The 16,672-nt window shown below is 44.6% G+C and overlaps 1 protein-coding gene across 14 annotated transcripts in view; it reads right to left on the bottom strand.

The window, feature by feature from the left end:
• The window catches only part of MINK1 (misshapen like kinase 1), a 64,094-nt gene that overhangs the window by 19,017 nt on the left and 28,405 nt on the right, over window positions 1-16,672 (bottom strand). For all 14 annotated transcript variants that reach the window (XM_036452401.2, XM_036452404.2, XM_036452405.2 and 11 more), the window contains exon 2: window positions 1,587-1,652. In XM_036452401.2, coding sequence (XP_036308294.1) covers window positions 1,587-1,652 — 66 coding nt within the window. The remainder of the gene's footprint in view (window positions 1-1,586; window positions 1,653-16,672) is intronic.

The following is a 16,672-nucleotide window of genomic DNA, read 5'->3' as shown; positions in this document are numbered from 1 at the left end:
AGGCACATGCCCTTGAGTGGAATACATGGGACCCTTCAGTTCGCAGACCGATGCTCTATCCACTGAGCCAAACTGGTTAGCAATGTTTCGCTTTCATAGATGTTTCTATCTTTCTATCCCTCTCCCTTCCTCCCTCCCTCCCGTCCTCCCTCTCTCTCTCTCTAAAAAAAAACAACAAAAACAAAACAACAACAAAAAACAAAAAACAACAAAAAACATATTTTACTAAAATAGAGCTGAGATTTTTAGGAAACACAGGGAAACACTAACATGTCGATGGACCCACCATCGGAGCTAATGGGAAGAAACTTCTAGATATAGGATGGCCCTGCCATTGTCTCTTCCTCCCTCCTCCTAATATTCCTAGCTGGAGCCATCTGGGGTTTGGACAGGAAACCCAAAGCTTCTGGGGAAGAGTAAGGCGAGGGAAAGCAGCCCCTCATGGGGATGAACATGGGCACTGCCAGGCCATGGATTATTTTTATCCTCAGCAGTCATTCAAGACCCCAAGCCCAGAAAAGCACTGGAACACAGAGCTAGGATTTCCATGGCAACCATTAGGTAAGAGATGGGGAAGTGGGGGGAGGGGGTGCCTGTTTCCCAAAGCTTACATGGAAGAAGGGTAAGAGAAAGGCAGGTGGTCCCAGTGACCCAGGAAACAGGCCCTGGATGCCGAGGAGACTTGTGAAAAGACCCAGCACTGTGTCTGGAGACAAAGAAGCCCGTGTGTATTCTCTGGGGCAGCATCCACCTTGAACATCTCTCTGCTGTGACCACCTCCCCCCTTTCAACTGGGACCCGAGATCAGGCCACACGAGAATGCCGAACTGGCCAGGCCAGAAGGTACAGTCAGTGGCTGAGGAAACACCACTTCTGTGGGAGAGAGGCAGCCTCAGGGGCAGAAGGCCTGAGCTCCGGCTCCTACCCTGCTGCACACCAGCTGTGGGAGCTCAAGAAAGTCACTCATTGGATCCCACCCACTCCACATCCTGGGTTTTTTTGTTGTCAGGTCAAACCTGCAACTCTGGCCTGAGCTTTACTCTGGACTCCCAAGTGAGCTCTGATACCATTCCCTCCGCCTTCAGCTGTTCCTTTCCCATACCATTCAACTCAAAACCTGTCCCTGCTACACCAATAGTTCTAAACTCGGGCAGAAGCCAGCAAAAACATCCCACTTCTTTTTTTTTTTTCTTTAACACATTTTATTTATTTTTCACAGAGAGGAAAGGAGAATCAGGAACATCGATGAGAGAGAAACATCGATCAGCTGCCTCCTGCACACCTCCCACTGGGAATGTGCCCGCAACCAAGGCACATGCCCTTAACCAGAAATGAACCTGGGACCCTTCAGTCCACAGGCCGTCGCTCTGTCCACTGAGCCAAACCGGTTCGACCATCCCACATTTTACTGCTTCCTTCCCTCATTAATTTCCTCCTCTCTTCTCTTCTCTCTCTTTTTCCCATATCCCTGGCCTCTGCAATTTCCCATAACCCTTCCACTTTCCTGACCTGGAATATACTTCTTCCACCCCTCCTGAGAGGACCCCAGGGAAGACAGCCACACTTCTGCACCATTGGAGTCTCACCTTGTACACCTGTCCATAGGTTCCATTGCCAACCACTTCCACCAGCTCAAAGATTCCAGCAGGGTCCTGGAGGGGAGAGGGAGAGAAAGAATAAGGTGTCAGACTTCAGAAAAAGTTTATATAGCCTGGAGGGGTGGGGGGTGGGGGGTATGTATTCAACCAGGAGAGAAGAGTGAAGACTAGTATACTAAGAGAGGCGTGCGGAGGGAACCCTGATGGCCCGCTGCCCCTTCTTCTATGGGTTCAGAGTTCATGTTCTATGGGACAAGTCAGAAGATGAGAGAAAACAGAAGCCAGAACCCAGCTAGCTTTTCAAAGACATGCTCCTGATTTCAAACTCAATGACAAACTCTGAGTGTATAGCCTACCTGCAAAACAGGGTGCCTGAGTACCCACCTCTGGGGTTGTTATCAAATTTATTGATTGATTGTTAATTCCCTATCCAAGGATATTTTTCCATTGATTTTTAGAGAGTGGAAGGGAGGGGGACAGAGAAACACATGTAAAAGACACGGCTACTGGTTGGCTCCCACATTTGCAGGACTGGGGATTGAGCCTGCAACCGAGGTACATGCCCTTGACTAGAGTGGAACCTAGGACCCTTCTTCAGTCGACGGGCTGACGCTCTATCCATCGAGCCAAATTGGCTGGGGTGGGCTGGTGTCAACTTTCAATGAGGCAATGCCCATAAAATGGTTAAGATGATGCCTGGCACGGGTTAAAAGCGTGTGTGCAATAACATTTACTTACAGTTACTAATTTTTTAAAAGCAGGGAATTGGAACTTGAGAGCTACCATCCTTTTGACATCCTGCGCGCCCCCACCCCCACCCCCGCTCCTTCCCAGTCTCCTGAGACCAAGGGCTTCGGAGCCAATGTTTGTGGCCTCTGAGGGTAGAGAGAGCTCTAGGTAGGGAGGGAGAGCAGGTGACAGTGAGAGGGCCACTGGCAGGGGCAGATGAGAAGGGAGAACTTTCGGTTCCTGCTTTCCTGAGCCAGGCAGTGCCAGGAGGAGCGAGCCCGAAAGGCTCAGACAAAGCCCCTAAAGAGGCTCGCTGCCTGCAGAGCCAAGAGCAGGCAGCCTGGCTGGGAGCACAGCTGCCGGAGGCCCCCGCCCACACCCTCCTGGCAGAAACTCTTTTCTGAAAGAGGGAGAGAGGCTGGGAAGTGGGGCTGCAAGCTGAGAGCCAGCCTGTTCCTGTGCTCTGCAACCTGGGCAGACCCTTTCCCGCCACCTGCAGGACTAAGAGGAGAGGCACCACAAACCCTCCAGGCAGTGCTTGGGCATCTGTGCTCATAATCCTAGAAGTATATAATCTAAAACTCCTTTCTCCCTGATTTTGAAAACCAATATAAGATTTCTAAAAAAAAAACAAAAAAAAAACACCAAAAACAAACAAACAAACAATACCAAAGAATCCTTCCCCTTCCATCCACATGGAACATAACTTGGGCATGGCTGGGACCAGGGAGACACCAGCCCGAGGTGTTGTTCATTGTTTTAGAATATCCTTACCCTATACTATCTCCGTCCATTTTCTCAAAGAGGGGAACTGGAGGGTTAAAATGTACTTCCCCTATCAGAGCACGTATTAGCATGCACTGTTATTGTGTACAGACTTGTCCAGACATTTCCAGATAAAAGGGACTAAGTCTTCCTTGTTTACCACTGTGTCCAGTACCTACCTCGCCCAGAGCCTAGCATATGGAAGCCTGAAAGAACATCCCCAAGCTACTCCAGGGAAAGACTTGACAGAAGTAGAAAAGAGCTCCCTCTATGTGCTCTGAACGAGCCTGGGCTGACCAGGCCAAGGATTTCGTGGTTCTGTGTTCAGTTATTTAGCTCCAGCTGAAGTTCCTTTAGAAAAGACCTTGAACAGGTCTACTAAAACAGCAGGCCCCACCGGAAAGAGAGATGTTGTCACTGTGAGATATTACGAGGATTAAGGAGAGGCCTGGAGCCTGGAAGAAGGTACCTTGTCTAACTGCAAATCTAGACTTAGAGGAAGGGAGCCCAGTTCCCTAAAAACCTCCCCAAAAGAAGGGCTCATCCATTTGGGGGCCTCTAAACTCTGCTGAGAAGTCTTTTTCTGCATCCAACTTAGTTCTCTCTAGATGGCAGAGACAAGAAAAAAGGACTTATGATTTTCTGGATCCTCCTAATCTAAGAGAAAATATGATGGGCCTGTTAGAGTCACAATGGTATACCACCATCACCTCAAATCAGCACAGATTTAATTTTATCATCTTAGCTCCAAATCTGTCTCCTCCTGTGTTTGGGAGGCACTGAGAAATGAAAGAACATCTTTGAGGTCAGACACACTGGGTTCAGAAGATGATTTAATGGTTTCAAGCCCGTGTTCTGACCCACAAGCAAAGATAACCACACCTACTTGAAATGGTTACGCTAAGAACTAGGCTGAGAGCATGAATGTGGCACAGCAGTTATGTACCAAACATCCTCCACAGAGCGTGCTCCTAGAGACCACTCCTCTCCCCTCGGCAAGAGCAATACCGTTTTCAAAGCAAAATCCTGGGTACCATTCCCTGCCCCCTCCCCGTTCCTTCTCCACATCACAGTCACCCTATCCTTCCTCCCTTCAGAATGTCCCTGTTTGTCTTTTTCTCTCAATTCCTAGAGCTGCCAGCCAGGCCATCCCTCCTCTTTTCCCTCCTGGAGCTCCTGCCTCACTTCTGCTGCCGCTGCCAGATTGAACCCTCCTAACATGGTGCTTTTTAAGTCCTCCTCTCCTGCCTAGGACCAGCATGGCTCCCACCGCCTAAGAAGAGCCCAAACACCTCAGCCAGATCGTTACAGTTGCCCGTCACCAATAAATATTTCCTGAGCGTCTGCATCTACCCTGGACCGGGCTAGGCCCTAATCAGGGAAAATCTGTAAGGCAACTTTCTCTTCTTTCATTCAGCTATTAAATATTTAGTGAGCACTAACTGAGTGATGACTCCTCAATTAGGTACAATGAGGAGCTCAGGGATACATGAGAAACAGGGAAGGTCGCTCCAGGATCCTCTAACTTTACAAGTACCCCAGCACGCACACATGGCAGTGTATGATTGTTTGCTATAAGGGCAACTGAAAGCACCAAGGCATTAAGAAACTGCTTGGTGGAGTGGGAAGAGCACTGGGGAGTGAGTTTCTAAGAACTTTAGCATTAGCTGTATGTCCCTAAGCAGGTGTTTAACGGTTTGGCGCCTCGTCTTCCACATACAAACTAAGAGGGAGTTGAACTGGGTAAAAAACCTGTCTCATGGCTTCAGGGGACAGAACTAAATTCAGATTGGAAATCTCGGGCAGACTCCCCAGAGGAGAGTCTACACTGGGCTTTAGCAGCTGGTTAAGGTTTCAATCGGTGATAGGAATTTAAGACTGGGGAAGGCTGCGTGGCTGGAGTGGCCCAGTTGGTTGAGCAAAGTCCCATGAGCCAAAAGGTCACTCGTTCAATTCCTGGTGGGAGCATGTACCACGGTTGCGGGCTCGATCCCCAGTGCAGCATGCAGGAGGCAGCCCACCCATGTCTCTCTCTTCCCCCACCCCCTTCCTTTCTCTCTGAAATCAATAAAAACTTATTTTTTTAAAAAGAAAGGAGTGGGGAAGGCTGAAACATGCTCAGGAACAGCAGTCTGAGTTTGGGTGTTGAGTCTGAGATGTCAGGGGACGCGTAGGAGTCAATGTCTGTCAGGCGGTTGGAAACAAAGGTCCGGAGGTAAAGATGTGGAGGACATTCACACGTGTGAGAGTTGGAGACAGGAGACCAGACGTCTAGGGAGCATGCACAGGGAAAAGAGAATGAAAGAGCCAAGGTCAGCCTCTGAGGAATGCCCAGGTGCACCACGATGGAGCGCAGAACAGACACCAGAGGCGGCGGCAATCAGGACTGAAGAAAACAGCCATGACTTAGCGCCCAGGGAACCGGGGTGGGAACTGCAGTCATGAGAGCAGGAAGAGGAAATGCCGTACAAGGCAGTAACGGCTATGGGTGCTGCCTCCTCACTGCAGAATGTTAACTTGGAGAGGAAGGGGAAATTAGATGGCGGCTAGAGGAGGCAGAAGGGCCAGGCGAAAGGGTTTCTAAAATAGAGATCTCTCATGCTTGTGGAAGGGAAGAAGCCACAAAGAGAGGAGACTGATGATGCTTGATGAGTTGACTTTTTAATGATATATATGAGTATACCCATGTATATGTGTATTCCATAGCATGTAAACTGCATCTTCCATTGATTTACATAGTGATAAAATACAATAATGCCTATTTCTCTTATTCACCTACCCAATGATTCGGAATGCCCAGAAATGCTTAGCAGTTCAAATATGATTTATGTATTGATCTGGTCTCAAATGTGAGCCCTTCAAATATGCACCTGCCCATGCCTGGCCACCCTCTTTGAGGGTGACCTAATAGAGGTGTCTGCAGAAGGAGGTGCTATGCTACTGGAAAGCCACCAAAACAGCCCTGGCTTGGCCCCTGCAAGTGGACACAGCTCTAACGATGCTGTGGTGGGCCTTCTCCAGCTCTTTCTCTTGGTGCTCAAACTTTTTGTTCTCAGCAGTCTAATTTCTTATCCAGCCAGCTGCTGGCAGATGGGAAGGGATGGAAACAAGGGTATGAATAACTAAAGAGAGAAGGGAGAAGGACAGGAAAAGATAAAAAGTGAAGAGATGCTGGTCTGTTGAAGTAAAGAGGAAGGAAGATGAGGGAACTCCATAAATACCAAATGACTCTGACTTTAACTATGTCAGAGGGAAGATCATCTACTAAGTAGAAATGGGGGCCTGAATGAGTTGGCAAAAACATGGGAACAGATGCTACATAGGTGCTTTAAGATAGTATCTCCTAAATTTCATGATATATAGGAATCACCTCCTAGGATCTGCCTCTAGAGATTCTGATTTAGCACCTCAGGTGAGGAGCCAGTATCAGTCTACTTAACAGTTCCCCCTGGGTGATTCTAATGCAAAAGGCAGTGGACCCATTTTGAGCAACACTATACTAGGGGGTTACTAATAGGTGAATGGAAGGTGTAGACCGTCCAGAGAGCTAAATGAAGTCAAGCAGGCTGAGCAGTGGTAGGAGATCCATCAGCACTCTGGATGACCAACTACTGCTCTCTCCTAAAATAGCTCTAAAGAATCTCTATCTTTACTCCCCATTTTTTTTTTCTATGTTCAAGTATCCAAGCATGCCTAAAAATGACCTCCTATCAGCCAAGCCAAGTCACAAATTGTTGTTTTCCTCCCAGGAAATCTTCCCTAGCTACTCTAGCCCACCACAAGCTATCCCACCCATGAATTTCATTTTCAATTTCACATATTAATTTCATCTCTACCATGAGTTTAAGTTTCTCAAGAATATGACCAAATGGGTATATTTTTAAAACATAATCTTAGAATAAGACAAGATTGTTTATTCTTACCACTTCAATGTTCTGTATGGAAATTAGGCAAGAAAAGGAAATAATAGACATCCAGGTTGAAAATGAAGAAGTAAAAACTATCTCTATGTGCAGATGACATAATCTTATATGTAGAAAATTATAAGAAACATTAAAAACCTATTAGAACTAATCAACCATTTCAGCAGGTTGCAGGATACAAGTGTATTTCCACATACTACAATAAACAGTCCAAAAATAAAACTACTAGTAAGAAAACAGTACAAGTTACAAAAGCATCAAAAGGAATAAATTTAACAAAAAAGTGTTAAAAATGATAAAACATTGTTTTTTTATATATATATATTTTATTGATTTTTTTTACAGAGAGGAAGAGAGAGGGACAGAGAGTTAGAAACATTGATGAGAGATTGATCAGCTGCCTCTTGCACACCTCCCACTGGGGATGTGCCCGCAAGCAAGGTACATGCCCTTGACAGGAATCAAACCTGGGACCCTTCAGTCTGCAGGCCGACGCTCTATCCACTGAGCCAAACCGGTTTCAGCTGACAAAGTATTGTTGAAAAAATTAAAGAAGACCTAAGTAAATGGAACAATATTCTATGTTTATGGATCGGAATACTTAATTTTGTTAAGATCTATAGATTCGGTGCATTTCTATCAAATCCCATCTGGCTTTAAAAAAAAAAAGTTTTTATTGATTTCAGGGACAGGAAAGGAGAGGGAGAGGGAGATAGAAACATCAATGATGAGACAATCATAAATTGACTGCTTCCTACAAGCCCCCTACTGGGGATGGAGCCTGCAACCTGGGCATGTGCCCTGACTAGGAATGGAAGAGAGGATCTCTTGGTTCATAAGTCAATGCTCAACCACTGAGCCACTCCAGGCGGGCCCAGCTGGCTTTTTCTTGTAGAAATTGAGAAGCTTACCCTAAAAATCATATAGAAATGTAAGGGATCCAGAAGAGACAAACTATCTTAAAAAAAGAACCAGTTTGGCTTATAAGATAGAGCATCGGCCTTCAGACTGAAGGGTCCCAGGGTCCCAGGTTCAACTCCTGTCAAGGGCATGTACCTTGGTTGTGGGTACATCCCCAGTAGGGAGTGTGCAGGAGGCAGCTGAATCGGTGTTTCTCTCTCATCAATGTTTCTAACTCTGTATCCCTCTCCCTCTCCCTTCCTCTCTGTAAAAAATCAATAAAAAACATTTTTAAAAAAAGAACAAGCCGAAACCAGTTTGGCTCAGTGGATAGAGCGTCGGTCTGAGGACTGAAAGGTCCCAGGTTCGATTCCAGTCAAGGGCATGTACATTGGTTGCGGGCACATCCCTGGTGGGGGGTGTGCAGGAGGCAGCTGGTCGATGTTTCTCTCTCATCAACGTTTCTAGTTCTCTATCCCTATCCCTTCCTCTCTGTTGAAAATTAAAATATATTTTTTTAAAAAGAATAAAATTGGAGTGGAAGGCTCACACTTCCCAATTTCAAAACTTTCTATAAAGTTATAATAATAAAAACAGTGTGATACTGGCATGATAATATGACATATAGATCAATGGGCCAGAACTAGGAATCCAAAAATAAATGCCTAAACTTGTGATCACATAATTTTTAACAAGAGTACCAATATCTAGCTGAAACCTGTTTGGCTCAGTGGATAGAGCGTCAGCCTGCAGACTGAAGGGTCCTGGGTTCGATTCCGGTCAAGGGCATGTACCTTGGTTGCGGGCACATCCCTGGTAGGGAGTGTGCAAGAGGCAGCTGATCAATGATTCTCTCTCATCGATGTTTCTAGCTCTCTATCCCTCTCTCTTCCTCTCTGTAAAAAAATCAATAAAATATATATATTTTTTTAAAAAAATGGAACTGTCTTATGATTCAGCGATAATACTTCTGGGAATATGTCCAAAGAAACCAAAACACTGATTTGAAAGAATATATGCACCCCTCTTCATTGCAGTGTTATTTATAACTAGAAACCCAATGCACGAAATTCGTGCAAGGGCCTTAGCCACAGCCGCCTCTGCAGCGGCACCGCCTGCTGCAGCTTTATCCAGAAGGATGTCTGGTCTAATTAGCCTATTATGCTTTTATTATTATAGATATTATAGACAGCCAAGATCTGGAAGCAGCTCAAGTGCCTATCTGTAAATGAATGGCTAAAATAGCTGATACATTTACACAATGGAATACTACTCAGCTGTAAAAAAAAAGAAAGAAAGAAAATTTTACTTTTTGCTATAGCATAGATCAGTGGTTCTCAATCTTTCTAATGCTGCGACCCTTTAATATAGCTCCTCATGTTGTGGTCACCCCCAACCATAAAAAAAAATTATTTTCATTGCTACTTCATAACTGTAATCTTGTTACTGTTATGAATCATAACCCACAGGTTGAGAACCGCTAGCAGTGTCACCTAAAACCATCAGAAAAGACAGATATTTACATTACGATTCATAACAGTATTGAATTCATAAATTCATTATAATCTCACTAGTTGTAATGTCTATTCAGATTCTGGTCTGATATCAGGTAGTAGATTTCTCCAACTTTGTTCTCTCTCAAGATTGCTATGGCTATTCAGGATCTTTTGCGGTTTCATATAAATTTTTGGAACATTTGCTATAGGTCTGTGAAATATGCCACTGGTATCTTAATAAGAATCACATTGAATATATAGATTGCTTTTAGTACTATGGACATTTTTTAAAAATGTTTTTATTGTTTTTATAAAGAAGGAGAGAAGCACTGATTGGCTGCCTCTTGCACCCCCCACACTGGAGATAGAACCCACAACCTGGGCATATGCCCTGACTGGGAATCAAACTGGCAATCTTTTGGTGTTTAGGACAGTGTCCAACCAAGCCATCCAGTCAGTGTAGTATAAAAGTTTTAATGATGTTAATTCTTCCTATCCATGAACATGGTATATGCTTCTACTTATTTGTATCAGCTTAAATTTCTTTCTTCAGTGTCTTATAATTATCTGAGTATAGGTCTTTTACAACCAAGGTAATTTCTGTTATGCCATTTTCTTAATTTCCCTTTCTCATAGTTCATTATTGGTATATTAAAATGCAACCAACTTCTGAATATTTATTTTGTATCCTGCTACTTTACTGAATTCATTTATCAGTTCTGGTAGTTTTTGGTGGAATCTTTAGGATTCTCTAGATACAGTATTATGTCATCTGTAAATAATGACATCTTCAGTTCTCCCTTTCTAATTTAATGACTTTTATTTCTTCTTGTCTGTTTCCTGGGGCTGGAACTTCTAGTACTAGTCGAATGGTGATAGTGGGCATTCCTGATTTGTTTATGATCTTAAGGAAAACACTTTTAGTTTTTGCCCACTGAGTATGATGTAGCCTATGGATTTGTCATATATGGTCTTTATTAGGTTGTGAGGTATGTTCTCGCTATTCCCATTTTGTGAGAGTTTTTATTATAGATGGGTGCTTGTTTTATCAAATGCTTTTTTTTTTTTTTTGCATCTATTGACATGATCATGTGACGTTTATCCTTCATTTTGTTATGTGTTGTATCACATTTATTGATTTGCAGTTATTTTACCAACCTTGCATCCTTGGAATAAAGCCCACTTTATCATAGTGTTAGATCTTTTTAATGTATTATTCCATCAGGTTTGCTAATATTTTGTTGATGATTTTAGAATCTATATTCATCAGGGATACTGGCTAATTTTCTTTCTTTGTAGTGTCCTTACCTGATTTTGGAAAAGGATAATGCTGGCCTCTTTAAAATGAACTTGGGAGTCTTCCCACCTCTTAATTTTTTGGAGTAGTTTGAGAAAGACAGGTGTCAACTCTTCTTTGAATGTTTTAGTAACATTTACCTGTGAAGCCATCCAGTCCAGTACTTTGTTTGTTGGGAGTGTTTGGATTACTGCTTCAATTTCACTAGTTGTAATCTGTCTATTCAGATTATGATTCTTCCTAAATCAGTTTTGGAAGATTGTATGTTTCTGGGAATCTATCCATTTTATCCAGTTTGTCTGATTTGTTGGTATCTAGTTATTTGTAATATTTTCTTACAGTGCTTTGTATTTCTTTGGAGTCAGTTGTTACTTCTCTTTATTCCTGATTTTATCTTTTGGATCATCTTTCTTTCTTTCTTGATGAGTCTAGTTAAAGGTTTGTCAATCTTGTTTATCTTTTCAAAGAACCAGCTCTTGATTTAATCTTTTGTGTTTTTTTTTTAGACTCTATTACATTTATTTCTGTTCCAATCTTTTAAAAAATATATATATTTTTATTGACTTCAGAGAGAAAGGAAGAGATATAGAAACATCAATGATGAGAATCATTGATAGGCTGCCTCTAGCATACCCCCCACTGGGTATCGAGCCTGCAACCTGGGCATGTGCCCTGACTGGAAACTGAACCACGATCTCCAGTGGTTCATGGGTCCACGCTCAACTATTGAGCCACATCGGCCTGGCTCTATGTCCTTTTACCTGCTCACTATCTCTTTGTGATGCTCTCACTAGGTTCCTTGAGCACTTTATAAGCATTTTTGTTTAACTCTATACCTGATAAATTGGTTGCCTCCGCCGAAACCGGTTTAGCTCAGTGGTAGAGCGTTGGTCTGCGGACTGAAAGGTCCTGGGTTCAATTCCAGTCAAGGGCATGTACCTTGGTTGCGGGCACATCCCTGGTAGGGGGTGTGCAAGAGGCAGCTGGTCGATGTTACTCTCTCATCGACCTTTCTAGCTCTGTCTCTCCCTTCCTCTCTGTAAAAAATCAATAAAATATATATATTTTTAGAAATTGGTTGCCTCCATTTCATTTAATAGCTTTTTCTGGAGCTTTCTCCTATTCTTTCATTTGGGGGATGTTTCTTTGTCTTCCCATTTTGGCTGCCTCTTTGTGTTTCTTCTATGTATTAGATAGTTCTGCTATGACTCCCATTCTTGGTAGGGTAGCCCTAGGTACTAGTGCTATCTCCTTAGTCACCTGATCTGGATGCTCCAGGAATGTCCCTTATGTGGGTCCTCCTGTTATAATTTAGTCTTGATTACTATGGGCCCGCTCGTGTGTGGGGTTGACCCTCAGGCTGTGCAGGTGTTGATCACACGTAGCGAAATCTGCCTCAGCAGGGTCTGGTGCCTGCCAAGATATCCTTTTGGATATGCTGCTTAAGTTAATTGATGCTGCTCTATTGTCTAAAGCTGGCCACTGGGTGTGTTGGTTCTGGGAGGGCCACGGGTGAAGTCCAATGCCAGACAATGCCTGAGACTAGCTCTAGGCAACCTGTTTGGAACTACAAAGCAATCTACTGTTTGTGCCTGCCTCTGCTGGGCCTGGGTATGCGGGAAGTACCATGCTGACCACCAAGGCCAGCTTTTACCAGCACTGGACCCAGAAGCAGGTCAGCAAAAGTCCTAAGGAACCCCAAGATCTGCCTCCTCCTGCCAGCTGCCTGTTATGCCCAGTCACTGAAAGAGTCCCTGGCAGCACTCAAGTTGAATAAAGAAGGATCTCAGTGAATCACCAGGTAGGGTGAGTGGTGTTCACCAGGTTGATGCAGGTTGAAACTCAGTGTCAGCGCTGGATCTAAGGCTACTCAGTAAATGCCCCAGGGTATACCCAGTTTGGCAGCCACCTGCTGTATGCCAGCAGACCTTTGCCATGGGGAAGGGTCTCAGGGAGTCATCAGGCTGAGGCCAGCAGAGTTTATGAGGCCCAAACAAATCAGTTGAGCATGCAAGGGAAAAATGGCCCCGTCTTAGAGACACAAAACTCAGCTGTCCAAAATTATGTTCAACAGAGCGTGACCACTAGGAGTTGAGAGGATGGGGCCACCTGGAGCCCAAAGGGTGAGGCTAGGAGATCCTAGTGAGGGGTTCATGGGAAAGTGGGGGGATGGAGACCACTCCCCATCCCCCCACTTTAGTCACTGACACTCCCTGAATCTGCCCAGACCTCTACACCACTGCTCAGGCAGCTCACTCCTCAGCAGGGTGGGGCCATTGCTTTCCTTTAGGCCAGCGGTGGACAAACTCATTAGTCAACAGAGTCAAATATCAACAGTACACGATTGAAATTCTTTTTTTCTTTCTTTTCTTTTCTTTTTTTTTTAAATATATTTTATTGATTTTGTACAGAGAGGAAGGGAGAGAGATAGTTAGAAACATCGATGAGAGAGAGTCATCGATCAGCTGCCTCTTGCACACCCCCTACTGGGGACATGTCCGCAACCAAGGTACATGCCCTTGACCGGAATCGAACCTGGGACCCCTCAGTCCCCTAGCCGACGCTCTATCCATTGAGCCAAACCGGTCTCGGCATCTTTTCTTTTTTTTAATAAACCTTTATTGTTCATATTATTACAAAAGTTCCTCATTTTCCCCCCCTCCACCAGGTTCCTAACCCACCCTCTGCCCTTTCCCCACCCCCCATTGTCCTCATCCATAGGTGCACAGTTTATGTTCAGTCTCTTCCCGCACTCCCCACTCCCCTTTTCCCCAAGAATCGTCAGTCCACTCCCCTTCCATACCTCTGATTTTATTATATTCAACAGTTAATATTGTTCATCAGGTTTTTTAATTCCCTTGTTCTTTAGATTCACTTGTTGATAGTTATATATTTGTTGTTCATAATTTTTATCTTTATTTTCTTTCTCTTCCAAAAGAACCCCCTTCATCAATTCATATAATTCTGGTTTGGCGGTGATGAACTCGTTTAGCGTTTTTTTAATAGTGAAGCTCTTTATCTGGCCTTCGATTCTAAGTGATAGCTTTGCTGGGTAGATTATCTTTGGCTGTAGGTTCTTACTATTCATCACCTTGAATATTTTTTGCCATTTCCATCTGGCCTGCATGGTTTCTGTTGAGAAATCAGCTGACAATCGTATATGCGCTCCTTTATAGGTAACTACCTGTTTCTCTCATGCTGCTTTGAATATTTTCTTTGTCTTTTGCTCTTGGAATTTTAATTATGATGTGTCTTGTTGTGGTCCTCTTTGGATTTCTTTTTGTTTGGAGTTCTATGCGCTTCCTGGACTTGTAGGTCTAATTCTTTCACCAGGTGGGGGAAGTTTTCTGTCACTATTTCTTCCAGTATTCTTTCGGTACCTTGCTCTCTCTCTTCTTCTGGAACCCCCATAATTCTGATGTTGGTTCGCTTGAAGTTGTCACAGAGGTTTCCTACATTATCTTCAACTTTCTGGATTCTCTTGTCTTCTTGCTTCTGTGGAGGAGTGTCTTCTGGCTCTTTATGTTCCAAATCTTTGACTTGATTCTTGCGATCTTCCATTCTGTTTTTAGGACTCTGTATAATATTTTTTATTTCAGACAATGTGTTCTTTATTTCTTGTTGATCCCTTATCATTTCTTGTTGATTCCTTATTCATTCTAGTTGATCCCTTTTCATATCCTCATAGGTCTTATCGACCTTTTCTAGGAAATTCTTGAAAAACCTTATAAGCATAGATTTGAACTCTATATCCAGTAGCTTTTTGTCCTCCATTTCTTTCGTTTGTGATCTATTTTGTTGTCTCGGCATTTTCACAGCTTCCCTGATGGGGCGGAGTTTCAGGGTGGAGCCTACAGCCTTGGCTTCCCTCAGCCCCGCCCTATGCGGTTCCTGAGTCTCAGTAATTCCCAGGGTCCTTCAGTACTCGTTGCAAGCATCTGAGAGAAAGGTGCCCTCGAGTTTTGCCTGCTACCAAACAGTCTAGGCTCTCCCCCAGTGCGCCCAGAACTGGGGTTCAGTTCAGTTGGAAGTGACTGTGCCACTGGAAAGCTAGGGCAATCCAGTGGCACAAACACCTGTTCTCCGCGTGCAATGTGCGCGCCTCTGGGACTTCCTTTCGCCGCTCTTACACCCCAGGCTCCCTCTGTATGAGCCTGGGTCCCCAAGGTCTGGTCTAGAACTGGGGTTCAGTGTAGTCGGAACTGGAGCTCAGCACAGTCCAGAGCTTTTGTCTCCTTCCCACTAGGGCAATCCAGCAGCAGAGTCAACAGTCCGTCCTCTGCGCCTAATGTGTGCGCCTCCAGGGGCTCTGCCTTTTGCCGATCCCCTGAGATTCCACCTTACAGCCCAGGCTCCCTCTGGATGAGCCTGGGTCCCCAGGGTCTGGCCTAGAACTGGGGTTCAGTGCTGTCGGATCTGGGGTTCAACATAGACCAAAGCTTTATCCCCTTCCTGCTAGGGAACGCCAGCCAGGCACTCAGCCTCCCCCTCCTCTCCGCACGCGCGTGTCTCCGTACCTTAGGCTTTTACAGCTCCTCTGCTCTTCCTTCTGGTTTTCTCTTTTCTTCTCGTTGTAAAATTTCCAGTCAGTCGACTTTCCTGTAGTTCTGGGTAATGTCCATTTTGTATTTTAGTTGTATTTTATTGAAATTGTTGTGTGAGGCTGTAGTTAGGGGTTACCTATGCCGCCATCTTGGATTCTCTCCTGAAATTTCTTTTGAGAGCCAATTTTTTTAAACTTAAACTTCTTCTAACTTCACTTCTTCATAATAGGCCATGATATTTTGTGGAAGAGCCACACTCAAGGGGCCAAAAAGCCGCATGTGGTTCGTGAGCCGCAGTTTGCCGACCATGGCTCTAGGCTGATACCATAAGGGAGTACTCTATCCAAGAAAGATTGAGTCTGTGGTGCAGAAGAATGATTCAGCATAGGGGTCCTGGCGGCTGTGCCGTTAGACCTATCTCTAGAGCCACAAACCTCCCCCCATATAAGACTTTAATCTGCTCCACCCTCCCTCTGCCACAGCCCAGGGAGAGTAGATGCAATTGAGATTTTGTATGTTGGCCCTTTAGTAGGGCGCCTGTGTCTCTAGCAGACTGCCATTTCTCTATGGCAGACAGAATACCTGCTCATTTTCAAAGCCAGATGTTATGTGGACATCTCTTCCTGGCTATGGTCCTCTGGGCTGGGAAGCCCAGCATGGGATTGAGATCCATGCTCTTCAGGGGGAACCTTTGCAGATGAGATAGCCCTCTGGAATCTCAGCCACAGCCCATGGGAGTGGGCCAGCCCCCTTCGATCTCTGCTCTTCCTACCAGTCTTTTTTTTTTTTTCCTACCAGTCTTGATGTGGCTTCTTCTGTAAATCTGTAGTCATAAGACTTCTAAAATATTTTAAATGAATGATTTGGAGGTATGTGTTATTAAAAATAATAATCCTGATGGTAGTTTAAAGGTACAAATTTTCGGTTATAAAATATGTAAGTCATAGGAATGTAATAGACAGTATGACGACTATAGTTAACTAGGGGCCGGTGCACGAAATTCGTGCACTGGGGAGGGGTCTCTCAGCCCAGCCTGCCCCCTTTCACATACTGGGAGCCCTCAGGGTATGTCCTACTGATGTCCTTTGCAGGAGACAACTGGGCTGATCAGGGGAAGGCGCCAGCCCCATCACCCCACTACTGCAGCCACTGCCAGTCACTGCAGCTACCAAGGTATCTTCATCAACATGGACACCCGTCCCTTAACCATGAAAAAATGACAACTTTCTTTAGGCATTTTCAAGATGTGTCTTTCATAAGATATGACATTTCCTTCTTTCTTTTTCTTTTTATCCTCACCTGAGGATATGTTTCCATTGATTTTTTTCCCCCTTTCCTCTGATCCCAGGCTTGGCCCCTGCCTAAGCCTAAAGCCTCCACCCCAGGCTTTAGGCTTGGGAAGGGGTTCCCCCTCATCCTG

This window comes from Pipistrellus kuhlii, unplaced genomic scaffold (genome assembly GCF_014108245.1).
Source record: "Pipistrellus kuhlii isolate mPipKuh1 unplaced genomic scaffold, mPipKuh1.p scaffold_m20_p_23, whole genome shotgun sequence".
Lineage (NCBI taxonomy): Eukaryota > Metazoa > Chordata > Mammalia > Chiroptera > Vespertilionidae > Pipistrellus > Pipistrellus kuhlii.
The sequence above is the reverse complement of the archived record's forward strand: the minus strand, read 5'-3'. Positions and strand labels throughout refer to the sequence as shown.